Source organism: Euleptes europaea, chromosome 15, assembly GCF_029931775.1.
Source record: "Euleptes europaea isolate rEulEur1 chromosome 15, rEulEur1.hap1, whole genome shotgun sequence".
Taxonomy (NCBI): Eukaryota; Metazoa; Chordata; class Lepidosauria; order Squamata; family Sphaerodactylidae; genus Euleptes; species Euleptes europaea.
The window spans coordinates 40,932,630-40,953,772 of record NC_079326.1 but is presented as its reverse complement, the minus strand read 5'-3'; the positions used below and the strand labels follow the sequence as shown (position 1 = coordinate 40,953,772).

The window sequence follows — 21,143 nt, the reverse complement described above, 5'->3', positions numbered from 1 at the left end:
TTCAAGCATTTGACATTTTGTAAATTTAATTTCTTTTAACTATAGGTTCTCCCACTGACTCATATCTATAACTTCTCCTAAATTTTGCATCCATTTTACTTGCTCGCATCATTTGTTTGTTTTCATGACATATGCATATATAGGTTGACCTTTGCTGTCATAGCTGGGCATCTCACCATGGATTTGAAATAATCTTAAGTGAAAAGAGATCAAGCGAACCAAGTGATTGAATTAATTAACACAGCAAGCCCCCCTTCTGACCATGATGAAAATTCTTCTTAATGTGGCATTAATGGCCATCAAGCCTGAGTGAGCAGTATCTGCAAACAGTCTTGTCCAAGGTGGCCTGTTTGGAGAAGGCCAAGAAGCAATGGGATGTGTGCTGTCTGTTAAATTGAAGCCTGGAGAAAGAGGCTCATATGTACAACCATTGCCTGGTGTGACTCTTCAAGTGTCAAAGCGGTGTCAAATGATCTTTCTGTGATAGCGTCCTAGTTTGAGGCGTTGTTTGCAGCCAATGATGCCCAGACATCCAAACTTGCATAGCGGTTGCTTTTTATCTCACAACCAAGTTGTTTGCTGCAAAATAGGATATTGTGTGTTATCAGTACCACAATCTAACTTTCCCGTCTATTGGGTTATTATAATTTAGCACCTTCTAATGGCTGAGACATTTCAGGTAAATATTCATCTTCACAACTTTTTTGTTGGACATTGGTTATGCAGATTCCTGTTATATACAGGGGAAGTGCAACAAAACAAAGTGAGGGAGATCTGTAATCAGGATCTCACGTGCTTTAAAAAAATTCTAAACAGCCACAGGGGATCCCAGATAGGATCCAGTCTCTTGTGCACATGGGAGAGAAGGTTAACACTTGCTGTTCATGCTGTTTTCCTGTTCATCTTACCCACCTCCAATACACTGCTGTTTGCCCCTTAGGGCAAAACCAGAACAGAGACTTAACTTTAAAAAAAAAAAGATCACACAGGATCCTGGATCCCTTGTACCTTATCTGGTTGAATCTTGATTGATGAGCCAGAAGTTCCAAGTATTAGAGGGATGAGGGGCTGTGGCTCAGTGGTGGAGCATCTGCTTGTCATGCAGAAGGTCCTAGGTTCAATTCCTGGCATCTCTAGTTAAGGGACTAGGCAAGTAGGTGATGTGAAAGACCTCTGCCTGAGACCCTGGAGAGCCACTGCCAGTCTGAGTAGACAATACTGACTTTGATAGACCAAGGATCTAATTCAGTATAAGGCAGCTTCATGTGTTCATGTATTCAAAGAGGGAATGGTGCTGGCGGGTGATAATAATTTAAACTCTCATGCTTAATCTCCAGAATGTTACAGGTGCACTCCTCTGAATTCTGGTCTCTACTCTGGTGTTAGGCAACATAAGGCTGACATGCTCTTTCCAGCCCACTAAGGTTTTTCCCTCCAGAAACATTCTCCACTCCTGTCAACTGGTTGACAGAAATGCCAAGATGTAGCAGCTCCCTGCAGATCAGTCATTTCAGGTCTGCAAAGCCTGAGGCCCACAGAAAAGGCTGCCTTATATGCATTGAAGGTCTTGAGCCACTGCCTGCCAACAGAGATCATTTCACCTGGAGAAAATGGCCGCTTTGGCAATTGGACTCTATGGCAATGAAGTCTCTCCCTTCCCCAAACCCCTCCCTCCTCAGGCTCCGCCCCCCAAAAACCCTCTGGAGGTGAAGAGGAATCTGGCTACCCTAGCTACAACGCATCTAGGAAAATAGCTAGAAAAATCATATCCCTACGCTAAACTTAACAATACAGAAGTTACCTCAGCATTTCCCCTCCCCTGATGCTTGTGGGGTAAAGGCTGACTCTGACTCCTTAATTGCTCCATGCAGGGGAAATCCGATCTCTTGCTTTTGAACCCAGTTAACAGGTTGTTCAAACCTTTTGACCCTACCCTAATTGGCTGGAATTTTCTTACCCTATCCATAGCCCCAGGAACCCCCTGCTGAGTTTCAAAGCAGCTTACATATCTGAGTCCATGACAGTCTCCACCCCCCAGACTCGCTCCAATTGCCAGTGCTTGTCTGGCAACCATAAATAAAATGCAGATACTTCCATTCTTGCCTGCATGTAGACATTACCCAATTTCCCATATGCAAGAAACGTCCTTAGAAAATTTTAGGTATAAATCTTATATTACTATAAGAGGCTTCTCTGAATATAGTTATGATATCTGCCTTAACTTTTACAATCTGATATTACCATGCAGGACCTGAATACAAAATAACTAGAAAGATCTGTAAAACTATCCTAAGATATGGCAGTTTGAGTAAAAAGTGATATATTGTGGATTGGCGGGCAGGTCTGATATAAAATACAACTGAATGATCCAGTGTCACGTTAACCACTGGAAAGTTTCTAAATTCCTTTCCAGATAATTAGAAGACAGACTGCATAAAAATGAAAATAGTTTTTGATTTACACACACATAAGTTTAATGTTGTTCCTGTTTCCTTTTTCAACAGGTGGAGAACAGACCAAAATACTATGGACGAGAGTAAGTAACTGCTTTGAGTAAAGGGAAGATATGGGTAGAATAAAATTACCAGAACTGTTCTAGGAGGTCATTGTGCCTATTGTTTTTCTTGGTGGTGGAAAGTCCCATCAAGTCGCAAATAACTTATGGCAACCACCGTGGGGTTTTCAAGGCAATAGACGTTCAGAGGTGGTTTGCCATTTCCTGCCTCTCTGTCCCGACTCTTGCATTCCTTGATTGTCTCCCATCCAAATACTAACCAGGGTTGACCCTGCTTAGCTTCCAAGGTCTGATGCGATTGGGCTAGCCTGGGCCATCCAGGTCAAGAGGTTGTTCTTCTTACGCAGGACTAGTAGTACCTCTGGCTGGTGTGTGTGTGTCACCAAGTCACAGCTAACTTATGGTGACCCCATAGAGTTTTCAAGGCAAGAGAGGTTTGGAGGTGGTTTGCCATTGCCTGTCTCTGCATCATGACCCTGGTATTCCTTGAAGGTCTCCCATCCAAATACTAATCTGGGCCAACCCTGCTTAGGTTCTGAGATCTAATGAGATCAGGCTAGCCTGGAGCTATCCAGGTCAGAGCAGGGAAATAAATTGTGGAAGTAGTGAGCGGGAGGGTTAACTCTGCCTCCTCCAGCACCTCTGCACCAAGTCAATTTGAGCAGAACCACTCCTGTTTTAAAATAAAATTAAAGACTTGCCAAGATCCAGTTACTTTGCATACATGTTTCCCCCGCATTAAAGGTGAAGTGGGGGATTACCAGAAATGGGTCCTTTTCTGGACTAATCTATGCAGCATCATTGCAACACCTGATATTGCTCTATTAGCATGCTATTTTAGTCTTTTGCAAATATATTGTCTTGTCCACACATGAAAATCCAGTCCCACATGATAGCTATACAAATGCAGTATCTAATGATGTGTGAAGGCAGCACTGGACTTTGGAACTCTGTTTCCACAGCTATTCACCCAGGGCCTAGTTTAATGAGTTTTGGGTACCAAGTAAACAGAATATTTGGCCTGGATTAATGTGGGTTGTGTAAATATATTTTGATTGATTTGTTTGTTTAAACATTTATGCTCCACCTTTTCTCATGATTCAAGGTGGTTTACAATAATGGTTAAAAAACATTTCCAATTAAAACCAAAATAAAATAACAAACCCCAAATCTTTTCTTCCCTCCTCCCCTTGAAAGATGCCTGCTGTTGAAACCCCCTCAAAACCCCTGGGAAACCGGCAGGCTTTGCAGCGCCTCCTGAAGATCTCCAAGGAGGGGGCTCCCCTCATCTGTTTAGGGAGCCCATTCCACAGAGCAGGAGCCACAATGGAAAAGGCCTGGGCTCTAGTCAATGACAGACAGCTCACTCAGAGTGTTGGGGTAGCCTACAAATGGCTGCCTGAAGAAGTACATGGCATCATTTAGGAATGCCTTTGTTTTAATTTTGATGTGTTTATCAGTGTACTTTATCTCCTGCTCCTGAGCAAACTTAGTTTGTATCCCTGATTCGATAGCTGCAGGCTAGCCTGATCTCGTCTAAATCTCAGAAGCTAAGCAGGATCAGCCCTGGTTAGTATTTGGATGGGCAATCCCCAAGGAACACCAGGGTCGCAATACGGAGGCAGGCAATAGCAAACCATCTCCAGACGTCTCTTGCCTTGAATACTCTGCGGTTGCCATAAGACTTGATGGCACCAAAAGCATTTTTTGTAATTGATGTTTTGTTGTTTGAGTTTATATTTTCCTTCTATTTTTGTTGTTGCTACATGCCTCAGAAATACATTAAATAAATTCAAAATTTAGCGTATACGTTCATACGCACCCCAACCTTTTTATCGTACAAACAAATTTGGCTTCAGGGTTTTCAGAGTATGGTTTTACAGTTAAGGAAAAAACCTTGAATACATACATGAAAACTAAATTTAAAATAATTCATGAACATTATTTAAATGTTTCAGAGTACATAAACATCACTTAGTATTTTGAAATATGAAATCTATGGAGAAAAAAGCAGGGAAGACGAATTCTTTAGAAGAAAACTAGCTGAAAATCTTTACAGCTCTGAATAATAATGTTCCCGATCAACGTCACCAGCCATGGATTTATAATGACCATCTGCCCATGTAGGAGATATGAGGAAGACTTACAACACGATAAAGACCCTGTGTGCATTGGTGCACACAGAATACAATCTCACCACATTTTAAGTAATATACAATGCAGTCCAAAACCGAGTCCCCTCACTGGCAGTCTTTAAGCAGAGGCTGGACAAGCACTTGTCAGGGATGCTCTAGGACAGGGGTATCGAACTCATTTGTTAGGAGGGCCAGATATTACTTAAATGTCACTGGGTTGGGCCTGGCAATGTGTACCAAATTAAATAAATAAATCCCATAATGTAATGGCAGGTGCCGGGGGTGGTGGTGGAAGGTGCCTGCCTTGGCTTGCAAGCCTGCTATGGACTTGCCAGTCCAAATCGGGACCAGGGGGTGGGGTGGCTGAGACAATCTAATTATATGCTTTAGAAATGGGTTTTTCATACAGGATTCTGCACCCAATGCATCCCCCTGCAGCAAAGCAAAACACTGACAACATCAAAAAAATCAGAAATCCAGCAATTACTATGGCTGTTTATCCAGAGCAATCACACAGGTCCCCTAGGAATCACCATCACCTCCCCACCCCTAATAACTGTCCAGACAACTGTGCATGGAATAAAACACACCATGCTGGGAGATTTACAGTCTAATCTTAGCCAGTTCTCCTCAGAAATAAATAATATTGAGTTCATAGGGTCTGACTCCCAGGTAAGTGTGTGTAGGATTGCCAGCTAAACAGATTTCCAGCCAGTGTGGTGTAGTGGTTAAGAGCGGCAGTTTGGAGCAGGGACTCTGATCTAGAGAACCGGGTTTGATTCCCCACTCCTCCACGTGAGCAACGGAGGCTAATCTGGTGAACCTGGTTGGTTTCCCCACCTCTACACACGAAGCTAGCTGGCTGATCTTGGGCAAGTTACAGCTAGGCAATGGGAGAAGTCTCCCGGTGGGGCAGGCTGTGGAAGAGAAGGGGGCGACTGGGCCCAGGAAAGGGGTTTTGGCTGGGGAAGGTGGGAGGGAGAGGAGGAAGGGGCGACCGGGCAGCACGCAAGCGTCTTGCCGCCTCACGCACCCAAGAAAGGGGTTTTGGCCGGGGAGGGAGAGGGGGAAGGGGGTGACCGGGCAGCGCACAAGGCGTCTTGCCACCTCGTGCACCCAGGAAAGGGGTTATGGGCCAGGGAGGGGAGGGGAGGGGGGGCAGGAGAGGGTGAAGGGGGCGACCGGGCGACGCGTGAGGCGGCAAGACGACTTGTGCGCCCAGAAAAGGGGTTATGGGCCGGGGAGGGAGCAGGGAAGGGGTGACTGGGGCGGGAGGGAGGCTGGGTGCATGTGGCCAGGAAGCCCAGAAAAGCTCTGGGGAGGGGGGCAAGGGGGGACTGGCTTCCTCGGTCCCCGGGCCGGACAAAAGCTCTCCAGGGGCCGGATCCAGCCTGCGGGCCGTATGTTTGACACCCCTGCTCTAGGCTGATCCTGCATTAAGCAAGGGGTTGGACTAGATGGCCTGGATGGCTCCTTCCAACTCTATGATTCTATGAGAGGTGCATCCTTCTAAGCCCATTGATTTGAAAGGCTTTAGAAGAGAGTAAACTCTGTTTAGGATTGCATTGATAGAGTACCAAGCAACCCTATTACCAATAAACCAGTTCTGTTTTGGCTCACATACTCAGAAATTTGTGATGATGCTAATAGAATGTTGCTGTTTATGTTTTGTCTTAAATTCTGCTGAACTAGCGTGGCTCTCCTGCAGAAAAACTATTGGATAGGTTGTGTCTGTTGGCACTAATGTATGTAAATGTTTTGCAGATTAATATAGAGATTATTCAAATTTAAGCCCTGCCCAGCGGCTCTTGGCAAGTTGCCTGACTTGTCTTAATTGTTTTGAAGAGTGTGCAGCTCTAAGAAGCAACGTAAGATAAGATGGACTCTTCTCTAAGTCAAGCCAATAAGAAGTGCCTCTTATAAACAAGATTTCTATTCATGGAGGGAGTATCCTTAGGCTGTATATGTATAATGAGTTTGACAACTAAAGTGTACCAGCCAAAAAATAATAAAGTCAGCCGCATGCTAGTAGAGAAATTAACATAATTGTATTCCAGACTGACTATAGTTTGCTATGTGTTTCTTGAAAACAAAAGATGCTACTTTTGTATTTAAAAAACTGAAAAGGCGAGGGTTTATATGTTTTTAGCACGTGCGATTCTTTTGAAACAGCTGTTAATTGTACTGATAAAAATTGACTTTGTTTTTCAGGTTTCATGGGATGATATCAAGAGAGGAAGCAGATCAATTATTGAGCGTAGCAGAGGGAAGTTATCTCATTCGTGAAAGCCAACGGCAGCCTGGAACATACACTTTGGCTTTAAGGTTGGCAATTAATAATTCATTTTTTTAGACTATTTGAATATTTATGAATGTTCTTGGAGGTGGTATTAAGATTAGCTATTTTCTGATTTTCTTTGTGAAATTTTTGAAACGGTCAGCATTTAACCAAAGTATATTTTTTTGTGCCTAGATGATGGCTCTAATACCTTCAAAGTTATTAATTTAGCAGGTAGTTCTGAAACATCACTGCACATGCAAGTAAATTGTTTGGTTTAGGAACTAAGAAATACAGGGTGAAAGAGCCAAAGCATTGATAGAAAGTGGCCTTTGTTGGAATGGATTGTCCTTTGTTGCTGCTATTGTTATTAATATATGCTTTGGGGTGTGTGTGTATGTGTGTGTGTGTGTGTGTTAAGTGCCGTCAAGTCACCTCTGACTCATGGCGACCCTTAAAAATCAGTGTCCTTCAAAACGTCCTATCTTTAACAGCCTTGCTGAGATCTTGCAAATTGAGTGGCTTCCTTTATTGAGTCTGTCTCTTGTTGGGTCTTCCTCTTTTCCTGATGCCCGCAACTTTTCCTAGCAAGATTGTCTTTTCCAGGGACTCTTGTCTTTTCGTAATGTGACCAAAGTACAATAGCCTCAGTTTAGTCATTTTAACTTCTAGGTTCAGTTCAGGCTTGATTTGATCTATAACCCACTAATATGTTTGTTTTTTGGCAGTCCACTGTATCCGTAACACTCTCCTCCAACACCACATTTCAAAGGAATCTACCTTCTTCCTTTGCTTTGGCAGTTTACAGTAAGGAAGGAACTGGGCAGGAATGTGGTGAGAGTCAGACAAACAAGATAAGGAGGAGTTACTCAACTAACATCCATTTCATGTTCTGTATCTAACTGAGCAATCTTATGGGGGGGCGGAGCCACTTAGGAGCTGGCATGACCTCAGCGCCGGCGTCTGTGCCACTTGCGCCATCCAAAGTGGCACCAATGCTGGGCCAGGGCAACTTACACTGGCTCGGGCGAGCGATGTGGCATCCCAAGGCTCGTGCATGGGTGCTACCTCCCTGGCAGCATTTTTCCACGCCGGTGTCCAGGGCATAGCTGGCGTAGTCCCGTGAAACTCAATGGGAGAGTTTCACAGGGCTTTTTTAAAATTCCATTTTTTATCTTTATTTACAGCCTGGGAAGCCTCTCAGGAGGTGGCATGGCTGCGCTATCCCCAGCTGTCAACTAACTACCATGTTGCAGTAAAATATTCCTCATCTAAGAGACCAGTGTAATATGTGTCACTCAGACATGGCTAGAGGAGGCTGACGGGTTTAGCCTCTTTGAGGTATGCACAGGTGGGTTCCTAGAATTCATTATTTTGATTTAACGTTATTTATTTAAAATAAATTGGGAGGGACCACCAGGGTCATCTAGAATCATAGCATTTTGAGGTACCATTAGGGTCATCTAGTCCAATCCCCTGGACAGTGCAGGAAATTCACAGCTACCCCCACACACACCCTCAGCGACCCCTACTCCATGCCCAGAAGATGGCAACAAAAACCCTCCAGGATCCCTGGCCAATCTGGCCTGGAGGAAAATTGCTTCCTAATCCCAAAGTGGCGATCAGCATTACCCTGGGCATGTAAGAAGGGATCATGAGAGCCAAACACTGATGCAACCCTTTTTGCCCTCCCTTGCATGATGATGAAGAAGAAGAGTTGGTTTTGATATGCCGACTTTCTCTAGGAAGAATCAAACCAGCTTACAATCACCTTCCCCTCCCCACAACAGAGTCATCCTGTGAGGTAGGTAGAGCTGAGAGAGTGTGAGTAGCCCAAGATCACCCAGCTGGCTTCATGTGTAGGAATGGGGAAACAAATCAAGTTCACCAGATTAGCCTCCGCCACTCATGTGGAAGAGTGGGGAATCACACCTGGTTCTCCAGATCAGAGTCCACCGCTCCAAACCACCACTTTTAACCACTACACGCTGGCTCTGAGTTCACAGAATCTGCCTGAGTTCACAAAATCAGCATTGCTGACAGATGGCCATCTAGCCTCTGCTTAAAAACCTCCAAAGAAGGAGAGCACACCACCTCCCAAGGAAGCCTGTTCTACTGAGGAACCGCTCTGTCAGAAAGTTCTTCCTAATGTTTAGCTGGAAACCACCAACCTCTCCACCACCATCTACCATCTTCGAATATCTCGTCAACCCGTTTGCTCCCCAAGCTCACCTCCTCTAACTACAGCTCTGGCACAGCTGGCAGAGGAGGAGGAGACGAACCCCCATTTGCTTGGGGTTCACAGTGGGAGCAGCTGCATCCTTTTTGGTTTCTCAAAAACATTTGGTTGGGCACTATGGAAAATGGAATGCTGGAACTGATGGGCACCAAAGTTGTAGTTTGCCCAGGGCACCAAATACCTTGGGCCAGCCCTGGATGGGTCACTGTACGAAGTACATTTGGACTTGTGGGTCACCATACCAAAAAGGGTGGGAACCACTGCTGTAGAGGATGTAGGTCCCCAGCCCTACCAAGACTATTGAGTACTGATCATATTCTGCAGAAATTAGGGTTCATCTTAGTGTGGCAGCTTTTAAAATAACCTCTTTTTTAACTTTTCCAAAGTTAAATGACACACATTTATGTTCTTTTTATTTCACAAGTGTCTTTCAAAGGCGGACAAATAGAACCATTTCTCTTTTATTAAAAAAATGAAAACAGGAAAAAACAGAGTTGCTGTCTTTATAATGTTCATGTGTATGTAAGCAACTTCAGAACACCAAACAGAGGGTGAATGTGGTTGGTAAAGGTCGTTCTGGATTTTCTCAGCAGGAACTTCATTTCCTGCTCGCCATCTGTCCATAATCTCACCATACTTGCCCTGAATAAATTATTCACAAACTTGGGTACCAACCTAATGACTCATTTCAGTCATCTGAAGGCTTCTTTTGTAATGCACAAGAAGTGGCTGTTTGTGGTGAGAGTTTTCACACGCTACAGATTATTTTGTCAGATATATGTTGGGCTGGAAATAATGGGTTGGGCCAAGACTACATTTTCCAATGGCAGAATAGAATATTTCTGCCTCCCCCGTCCCACTGCATCTCACTTATCCCCATGAAACACTGTGCCTGGAGGATAGAAGGGACCCTGAAGAGTAGTATGAGAGGGAAGAGAATTGCCAATTTAGATCCAACTCATTGGCTTGTATCCAATGAAACACAGGCAGAAGGTCAAGCAGAAGAACTTTCCCCTCCCACCCATACATCCCTTTGAGCTCCCCCACAAAAAAAATTCTGCACCTTTTTTGCTATCAAGTCACATCCCCTGGTGAGATTTTCAAGGCAAGAGACGTCCAGAGGTAGTTTGCCATTGCCTGCCTCCACATCATGCCGCTGGTATTCCTTTGTGGTCTCCCATCCAAAGACTTGCCAGGGTTGACCCTGCTTAGCTTCTGAGATCTGACAAGATCAGGCTGGCCTGGAGCATCCAGGTCAGGGAAAATTTCTGCTCCTGGACCCTCATAAAAAGCACAGGAAGCAAAGTGACAATTTGCAGTAGGAGGGGGAACCAGCACAAATTTTCTCTGCCAACACTAGGCCACTACCGTTGGTGGCAATGACAGTGGGATGCAAGCCAAAATACACACGCCAAATACTAGCTACCTGTACCATTGTGCATTGACTTGTGTGTCAACGTTCTTGGGCCCCCCCTGCTTTTTCTCTCTTTAGTTTATTCTTTCATGCGTTGGTTGGATTATAAATATTTTTTATCTTTGAGCATCATTGTTTCCTGCAGCTGGAACGTCCAATTTTTCTAATGTACCTTTCCTTCCCAGTAGGAAGAAAACAGTAAGCATCTGCTTTCTTTCAGCTTTGGCTGAGCATCTCTCCCCTTCCCCCGCTCATTTCTTCACTCCCTGTCCAAGTTTGAAGTCTTGTGTTTACATTAATTATGCCATTAGTTTTGCTTGCTTCTTTCAAGTATTCTCTATCCTTTTCCTGTGCTCGCTGTTAAGAAATAAACAGTTTCTTCAACCATTGGCAGCATTATTACAACTCCTTTCAACATCATTGTAAGTGATAACGCTATTCTACTACTCTAGCACAGAAGCAGATCTGTTGGTATCTCTAAATTGCTCTTGTCAGATTTTTAAATGGAACCTACTGTAGTTCTCTACCAATTACAGCTTGAATGTCAAAAGTGAAATTCAGTTATGCCAGACAACACAAAACTTCTCATTGGTTCTTGGTACCTGTCTCTCCCCATCATCATTCATGAAAGTTAGCAAAGAAACTGCTTCCTCGGGTCTGATATCTGGAGATTTATTTTTAGGTGCATTCAGATGTTACACTTAACTGCGGTTAACTAAAAATATGCACAACCTAGGCTTGTTGCAGGGCTCACACCTCCTTTCTCCCTTTTTGCATAGAGAATTGTGGTTAAAGACCAGTTCTGGAGCCCCATGATGTACGAATGAATGCATGCTGCGCGGATGCATTCATCTGGCATGGTGTTCCTTATTAACCAGGGTTCTCCGCATAAGAAGGGAGCGGCGAGAAGCATAAGCAAAGTGGATTTGCACACATTTTTACTTAACCATGGGTAAATGTGAAGTCTGAATGCACTCTTTGCTGTGTTTAATATCTAACAAACTTCTGAAACATAAAAGGAGGTACATATTTCTAGCACTGAAAAATCCCCCGCCCCAAATATTCAAGTATGTGGTTCCCTGTTACTGCAGTGCCAGGCCTTAAATATCATGTGGAGCTAGGGTTGCCAGCTCTGGGTTGGGAAATACCTGGAGATTTTTGGGGCAGAGTCTGAGGAAAGCGGGGTTTGGGGAGGGGAGGGACTTCTGTGCCACAGAGTCCAATTGCCAAAAGCGGCCATTTTCTCCAGGTGAACTGATCTCTTATCGGCTGGAGATCAGTTGTAATAGGGGGAGAGCTCCAGCCAGTACCTGGAGGTTTTATTCAAAAAAATGTAAATTCAATTGTAAATTGGTAGTACTCAAAAATCACAGATGTAGGCTAATGATTCACTTATATCAATATTTATAAATATAATTTCCTCAGATTGCACTATTGCTTCATAGCACCTTTTCAATCAACAAAATTAAATGTACAGTATTATATATACAACAAGGCAAAATTCATAAAAAATCAAATTCAACAGAAATTAGCAATTGACTTGTGGTGTCTTTCTTTCATGAATTATGCATATATTGTCCATAAATGTCCTTGAGTCCAGTTGGGTAGAACAGGATTCCGGTATCTTTGCCTGTTTCAATATTTCTTCAGCTACCCTGAAGGACATATATTTATGACATCTGGATCCTCTCTCAGAACGTCCCTTGTATCCTCAGCATTTGTCTGTAATATCAGAATGCTGGTAATCATAAATGAATTTTCATACACAATGACTTATGTGGTGTCAATCCGACAAGAATCCTTTCTTGTTTCCAGTAGGGTCCTCAAATCCTAAATAAGTTCTTTAATTTGTAAGTCATTGGGAGGGAAGCCATGTTAAGGGGTGATGCGTGGTGGCCTACTATTGCATCCCTGTTAAGGAATGAAGATAAAGCAGGAGTAAGTTTCAGCTATCCATTTATCTTGCATTTGTCAAGGGAATCCTGTTTGAATCTTGCTTTGGAGTTTTAAAACTTACCCATCCAGACTGGGATAGAGGCCTCCTTAGTCAATGGGAGAGAAGACGAAGAATTGCCCGATTGCCAAAGAGCAGGCAAATAAGGTCTTCAGTTGCAGGCAAGTGGTTTCTGATCTGGTGAACTCTGATCTGGAGAACCAGGTTCAATTCCCCACTCCTCCACGTGAGCGTAGGAGGCTAATCTGGTGAACTGGGTTGGTTTCCCCACTCCTGCACATAAAGCTAGGGCTGTTGGGAAAAAAATTCGGTAAAATTCAGATTCGGCAAAATTCGGCCTGTTTTTATTCGGGAAATGCCGAAGTCCGAACTCCCCCGCTTCGGGTCTGTGCAATTCGGCATGAGGTCCGGAGTTCGGGGAAAAATTCGGCCGAATACAGCCATTAAAATCACAACCACACCTTTCCGCGGCTCCGGGGGCATTTTTGGGGGTAGAGGTCCCAAACTTTCAGCGTAGCTTCAAAGGACCCTTCTTGCAATAACCCCCAAGTTTTGTAAAGATTGGATCAGTGGGGGCTGAGATATGGGCCCCGAAAGGGGTCCCCCCTCCTTAATATGCATTTGCAATTAGCAGAGCTTGCCGCCCACTCAAAGCTCCCAGCCCCGACAAACAGCTGAGCTGCGGGGAGCAAGGGCGGGGCAGGTGCGAAGAAGTTTGAAAACCATGAAAAGCAACACAACCATGCAAACCATCACGTTTGCAACCATGCAAAGCAACACCTGACGCCTGGGAGTTCACAAACCATGGAAAGGGACAGAAGAAGTTTGCAAACCATGCAAAGCAACACAACCTTGCAAAGCAACACCTTTGCAACCATGCAAAGCAACACCTGACGCCTGGGAGTTTGCAAACCATGGAAAGGGACAGAGGCATGCTAGCTAAGCATCAGGAGCAGGAGGGGGTGGAATTTCCCCTTTTGCATCGGACTCAGGACCAGGAAAATGCATTCTTTAAGTCACAATTTGAAAACAATTTTTGAGCAAGCATCAAAATAGACCTAACCGATCTTATGAATGAGGGAAAACCTGAGGATACACAACTGAAGCCCCCCTCCCTCAAACCAGGGAGAGAGAGACTGGAGGGGGCACACACACCCCAGACAGAACGGGTGAAAGCCCCCTTTGGCTTCCCCCCCACCCATAGAAACTGCTCCCTCCCCACACACACACACACACAGACTCTGCTTCCCACACACACACGCAGGAGAAAAATTATAGATTAAAGCCCAAAAAGGGGTCTTACTGTGGATGTCTTCTGTTCCATCAGGAGGGACTGGGAGGACTGGATAATCCATTTAAGCACGGGAGGTTTTGCCTTGGATTTCCCGCTCTCGAGATGCACACAGGATTGGCTGATCCCATTAATCCCAATAGGGAAAATGAGGGGCCATATCTTGGGACCTCCTGACCCAATATTTACAAAACTTGGGGAGTCTCGCAAGAAGGGTCCTTTGAAGCTCCGCTGAAAGTTTGGGGTCTCTACCCCCAAAAATGCGCCCCCTGCAGCCACGAAAAGGAGCGAATGTGTGCTTTAAATGGAATAAAAATGCACATTAAGGGGAGGACTCCTTTCGGGCCCCATATCTCGGGACCCCCTGACCCAATGTTTACAAAACTTGGGGGGTCTCGCAAGAAGGGTCCTTTGAAGCTCCGCTGAAAGTTTGGGGTCTCTACCCCAAAAAATGCGTCCCCTGCAGCCACGGAAAGGAGCAAATGTGCACAAGCACCCCCCCCCACGGGGATTTCTCTCTCACACACACAAACAGATACCCTCTCTTTCTTTTCCCAGGCCGCGCAGCAGCTGGGCTCATGCACTCAATCGCTCAAACTGATTGGCCAGAAGACCCAGCTTGGCCACCGATTGGCTGCAGGAGAATGCTGCTTACTAACTGACGGTTCTGCTGCTGCGCCAAACCCCGGATTTGCCGAATTTATTAACCGAACACAACGAATTCACTGAATTCGGCTCCCCGTTTTAGTTCGGATGGCGGTTCCATCCGAACTAAAAACCACCTAATCAGGGGAAATTCGGCTGTTTTTCAGTTCGGGACGAACCGAATCGACAGCCCTACATGAAGCCAGCTGGGTGACCTTGGGCTAGTCACACTCTCTCAGCCCCACTTACCTCACAGGGTGTCTGTTGTGGGGAGGGGAAGGGAAGTGATTACAAGCCGGTTTGATTCTTCCTTAAGTGGTAGAGAAAGTCACCATATAAAAACCAACTCTTCTTTTTCTTTTGCCTATCTGTGTGAGGGAGCAGAGCCAGTATCTGGCTACTTGTGTAAGATTCTTCCACTGCTAACATACATTTCAGAAGACAAACTGTTTAGAGGGTGAAGGGAGAGATTTGGGGGCCTTAGTCTGGAAGAGAATGATGTCAATTTGCTGAACCTCAGAAATTTGGGTGTCGTTTTATTATAATCCCTGTGCTTGTTAAAGAGGTCACTGGCACTTACTGCATGGTTCACAGGGTTAGTAGTTTTGATTATGAGCTTCGAAATGCATAATACCATGTTAAAATATCAAAGAGAACAGATTTTTGTCATTGAAAATAATTCAGTACTTTCCCCAAAAAAAGTTATTTACTTGATTGTAAATGTAGCTTCATGTGTTGAAAAAAAACACATAATAGTAGCAAATATGTCCCGCAAATAAGCATTGTTTATTAATATTAAACAGGAGAGTTGCTTGTTAATTCATTACATCCCATAAGGGATCCCAAAAAGTTAGACTAAAAACATAAGTGAGATTTAAAAGTATTATAAAAACATTGTAATGTAAATGAGAAATTCCTTATAGCCGAAAGGAACAGGAAATTCCTAATTAACTCCAGAGGGTATTAAATCTGCCTTTTAAAGTCAGCTAAACAGTAGGCTGTGCTTCATGCCAAGGCCTATAACAGAGGATGACAACAAGACCTCATCCCTGGTGTCAGTTTTTTTGTGGCTGGAAACTTGTTTAATTAGGACGAAGATTAAAAGAAAAGCAAGGAGAAATTGTACTGGTGGTAGGCCTCGAAGTACAGGAGCACCATGTGCTGTTGAGACGAAAGCTGCCACGCACCGTGTGTTTTAAGTCATTGCCATGGCTGCCTTTCCTGCGAAACCTATTGTCGCATTATCAGACGTACAGGAAAATAAGGCGCTGCAACATGAAACGGCAAAGAACTTAATGTGAAAATTATGGAGACCATTTTTTAAAGCAGTTTGCTGCGAAGACCAGGACTGCAGAGTGGAAAGACTTTCTCGTTTGGGGTAATTTTCATTTCAGGCACCGAATACTCGCAAGCAGAGTAGGAAGAGAGGCAGTAGTCATGTGGTGCTACTAGGGTTGCCAGCTCCGGGTTGGGAAATACCTGGAGATTTTTGAGGCGGAGCTTGGGGCGGGGTTTGGGGAGGGGAGGGACTTCAATGCCATAGAGTCCAATTGCCAAAGTGGCCATTTTCTCGAGGTGAACTGATCTCTTATCGGCTGGGGATCAGTTGTAATAGCAGGAGATCTCCAGCTAGTACCTGGAAATTGGCAACCCTACATCCTACTTATTGGTGTGATAAGGTCATTTCAGCTAGGAAAGGGGATCCCTTTCTCACAGTCCAGAAACAGTGGGTTGGATCCTGCCAGCCTTTTCACTCAGTCTTGCCCAGTTCACCTCCTCACTACAGTCCCCATCCCCCAGGGCCTTTGTTCCCCAGCCTTGGGAGTCAAAGGGGACTCTCTCCTCCCTTTTTCACCTGCAGAAAAGCTGGTTGGATCCAACCCTGTGTGTCATTGGGTTGGTGAGGGAGCAGCAGAGGTACTGCTGAGAGTGTGCAATAATTGCGAAAGTCAGTAGCATACCTGTGCAACACACACTTGAGGCAAGTGCTGAAGGCATTTTCAGGGCCGGCAACCTCTTCCCAACCCCGGTGGGTTCCAGAAATTGCACTAACACTTAGCTATACAGAACATGAACTTTAATGTAGAGGCAAATCCAAAGGGGGAGGTAGAATAGTAAGTGGGATCTGGCAAGGCCTTTTGGTGCTTGCCAGTCAACTAATATGAGTTCACTGGTTCCAGGCCCATCTTCCCAGGGCTCTCCTGACACCATCCAACAACAAAGTCTCCACCTGCAGTTTCAGTCCTGCAGACAGAATCCCTGAAGTTCTCTGCTCCAGTCCTTGGTTCCCTTTTCCAGCTTTCCACCAGCCTATTTCTTCTCGTCGGCCTGCTCCTGCTTGAGGCCAGCCTCTTCAGAGCCAGGGCTGCTAGGAGATGTAGGTCTTTTATGCATGGGCTGGATCTCCCTGCTTGGACCTGGGTTCATTGCACATTAAAGTAACCCGGGCTACCCGCCAGTGGTAAAGAGGAACCTAGCAACCCTATCCTACACACAAAGCCAGCTGGGTACCCTTGGGCAAGTCACAGGTCTCTTCGAACTCTCTCAGCCCCACTCACAAGGTGTCTGTTTAGGGTTGCCAACCTCCAGGTACTAGCTGGAGATCTCCTGCTATTACAACTGATCTCCAGCCAATAGAAAACAGTTCACCTGGAGAAAATGGCTGCTTTGGCAATTGGACTCTGGCATTGAAGTCTCTCCCCTCCCCAAACCCTGCCCTCCTCAGGCTCCGCCCCAAAAATATCCAGGTATTTCCCAATCCAGAGCTGGCAACCCTATCCGAGCCACTGAGTTAGTATCACTGCTCTAGTACCAAGCTGTCGTACAATTCCTGAGCAACAAGGATATGTGCATTAAGATGGCCCAGGCAGCCGCTACCAAAAGTTAAACTCATTAGTGTGCATCTAAAGATGTTTGAAATGTACATCTGGCACTGAAAAGCGGTCAACATGTTTGTGAGCCAGCGTGATGTAGAGGGTAGAGTGTCATACTAGGACCTAGGAGACCCAGGTTCAAATCCCCACTCTGCCAAGAAGGTTTGTTGGGAGACCTTGGGCCAGTGACATACTCTCAGCCTAACCTACCTTATAGGGTTGATGTCAGGATTATGTGGAGAAGAGGAGAATGATGTGAGCTGCTTTAGGTCCCCACTGGGGAGAAAGGTGAGATATAAATGAAGCAAAGTAAAAACAAAAAAAAATTAATAAATACAAGTCAACTCGTCAAATAGTTGGCTGGAGCTCCCTGGTGACTGAGCACTGGATGAAAAGCCCAGATTTCCTGTTTTAGAGTATGTGAAAGATCTGTGAGAAAGGAAAAGGCCCTTTGGCCTATCGATAGGGTGCAATTTCTCCCCACTATTTTGGTAGCGGTCATGGCTGGTGGTCTAGGCTATATTCATAATAGACTTCTGGACCGAATTGAATTACCTGGCCTTTTGGTCTTCCTCGGGGCTGGCATCTTCTTTCTTGCCGTATAGTTCTCACTGCGTCCCTGTTCTCCTTTCCACCACTGCCGCCTCCCACTCCAATCTGTCTTTTATTGTCAGTTCTGTCATCTTTTCACTAAGAACGCCTAGATTATCCTTAGCTGTTCTGTTAGCAACAGCCTTCTACCAGCTTCTATCTCTGCAGTAATTATTAGTGAGATATGGAGGGACTGAGTAATGTATTGTAATGGTCCAGAGATTGATCATACCTCTCCTACTTATGTCCAAATGAGTATTGCAAAAGAAGTCAATGGGAATCCTCGTTGTCACTGCCACATCGTGGGACCTGTAACATATATTTAACCTGCACTATTCACAGATCACACCAATTGGGGGGATTCAGACATAGGGTTGCCAGGTCCCTCTTCGCCACCAGCAGGAGGAGCCTGTGGGGGATGGGGTTTGGGGAGGGGAGGGACTTCAATGCCATAGAGTCCAATTGCCAAAGCGGCCATTTTCTCCTGGTGAACTGATCTCTATCAGCTGGAGATCAGTTGTAATAGCAAGAGATCTCCAGCTAGTACCGGGAGGTAGGCAACGCTACAAAATGATTTCAGTTACCTTGATTCCTACTGCTTCACAGTGAAATTTAGGACTTGTTCTGTACAATCATATTATAGTTTGACATGCCTTTACGTACTTCAGCCCATAATCCATAGAATTGCATGGCTTGACAAGGAACTCCCAGTATAGCCACTACAAAGTTGCAAAAAACAGACAAAAGATTCCTAAGGCGAGCAACCTGGCCATGAAGAAGTAGGAAAATGTGTATTAAATCATATGGTAAGTATCTCTAAGGTAACTTCAGTATGTGGTTCCAACCTAACTTTGCATTCCCGTTAAGAGACTCTGTCTCTCTCTCTCCTCCTCCTGCTCTCCCCTCTTTCTCTCTCACACATAAAAGTAAAATCCACCTACTTTTTATGTTTTGTATAGTGCTGTTTAAAAGAAAAATATGGAATGGACAGGCAATTTTAGCTGGTACATTACTTTTACAATCAGTGTTTATTATCTTTTCTTTCCATATAAATTCAAACTTTTATGGCATGTAGTTGTATGATACTCAGAAATATATTTTAATTCAACTTACCACTGTAATTGAAACCTTCTCCATGTATATCTTGTTTATGTAACTCCGGTCAAGAAAGTAATAGGATAAATAAACTCAACCAAGTTTAGCTCTTTTTATCTTTGGTGGTTTAAGTGAAACATAAAAAGTGAGAATAAATCAAAAACAGATAATACTTTTTCATTTTCATTTTCTTTATAGCTTGGTTTTAGTTGTTCAATAATTATTCTCATAGTATTTATTCAAATATATAGGCCCCACCTTTCTCCTCAGTGGGGTTCCAAACCAGGTTACATAGGGTTGCCAGGTTCCTCTTCGCCACCGTCAAGAGGTTTTTGGGGTGGAGCCTGAGGAGGGCGGGGTTTGAGGAGGGGAGGGTCTTCGATGCCATAGAGCCCAATTCCCAAAGCAGCCATTTTCTCCAGGTGAACTGATCTCTATCGGCTGGAGATCAGTTGTAATAGCAGGATATCTCCAGCTAGTACCTGGAGGCTGGCAACCATAAGGTTACATCATTTTCCTCTCCTCCATTTCACCCTCACAACAACCCTGTGAGGCAGGTTAAGCTGCATGCGTGTGACTGATTCAAGGTCACCCAGCGAGCATCGGTGGCAGAGGGGGGATTCAAACCTAAGTCTCCCAGATCCTAGCTCAACACTCTAACCATAACACCACACTGATGACTTTATTGTTATTAGGGTTCCCAGGTCCCTCTTCGCCACCGGCAGGAGGTTTCTGGGGAGGAGCCTGAGGAGAGCGGGGTTTGGGGAGGGGAGGGACTTCAGTGCCATAGAGTCCAATAGCCAAAGCAGCCATTTTTTCCAGGTGAAATGATTTCTATCAGCTGGAGATCAGTTGTAATAGCAGGAGATCTCCAGCTAGTACCTGGAGGCTGGCAACCCTAATTGTTATGCACCTTGGGATCCACTTTATTTTGGGAGAAAGCAGAGTGTATGTGTGAATGCAAAAGAAGCCATTCAACAAAGGAAGCAAGTTTCTACATTTGGATTTTCCACACCCAAAAGCCTTCTCAGAGGAATCTGACATCTCTACTAATTACAGAAGTACATGCCCAAATTTATAAGCTTCAAAATATGGATTTGCGGAGTTCAACTAGGTTTGCCAGCCTCCAGGTGGGGCCTGGAGATCTCCTGGAATTAGAGCTGATATCCAGACCACATAGACCAGTTCCCTTGGAGGAAATGGCAGTGCTGGAAAGCAGACTATATGGCATTAAATTCAGCTGAGCACCCTTCGCTCCCCATACTCCACCCTCCCCAGGCTCCACCTCAAAATCTCCAGGAATCCAACCATCCCTAAGTTCAACCCTCCCCACCCAGCTCCTTCCAAATTGGGTATGATTAATAAAAGCTAATCTTTTCCCCACAACTTGCTTAACCCTGACATACTGCCATCACTCATGCCCTAAAATTTTCCTCAGCAAGAGTGAAGCCTGCCAGATTGGCCTTGGTTAGGCTCTGGATGCTGCCTCAACATGTATAGGGTTGCCAGGTCCCTCTTCGCCCCTGGCGGGAGGTTTTTGGGGCGGATCCTGAGGAGGGAGGGGGTTGGGGAAGGGAGGAACTTCAGTGCCATAGAGTCCAATTGCCAAAGTGGCCATTTTCTCCAAGTGAACTGATCTCTGTCGGCTGGAGATCAGTTGTAATAGCGGGAGATCTCCAGCTAGTATCTGGAGGTTTGGAATCAAAATTATGCACTTGCAGAGCTAATAATAAAAGCACTAACTCAAGCAGAATTGCAAAACGGTCTATTCAAAAGAACGACCTCTATGTGCAAGAATGAATACGTGCTCATTACAACAGAACGGAGAGCAACAACAGACCGAAGTTCACAATTACAATATCCCAAAGGTAAGTCTTGGTATAAATAAATGCATATGCAATACAGTAAAATCACAAGAATAAATATTCATATAAATAGATGCATAGGCAATAGTCCAAACGTCCAAAATAGGTAAGTATGATCTGGAGGTTGGCAACCCTAAACATGTAACAAACCATGGGAAATATAATTCTGGTCAAGAACCATGGGAGCTATATTTCCCATGATTCCTGATGGCCCTGGGGGACTTCCAAACATCCTTGTGACAACGGGC

General features: G+C 44.8%; 1 protein-coding gene across 1 annotated transcript in view; it reads left to right on the top strand.

The window, feature by feature from the left end:
• Positions 1 to 21,143, top strand: part of CHN1 (chimerin 1) — a 143,466-nt gene that overhangs the window by 46,582 nt on the left and 75,741 nt on the right. The window contains exons 4-5 of the mRNA XM_056861362.1: positions 2,505 to 2,536; positions 6,862 to 6,975. Coding sequence (XP_056717340.1) covers positions 2,505 to 2,536; positions 6,862 to 6,975 — 146 coding nt within the window. The remainder of the gene's footprint in view (positions 1 to 2,504; positions 2,537 to 6,861; positions 6,976 to 21,143) is intronic.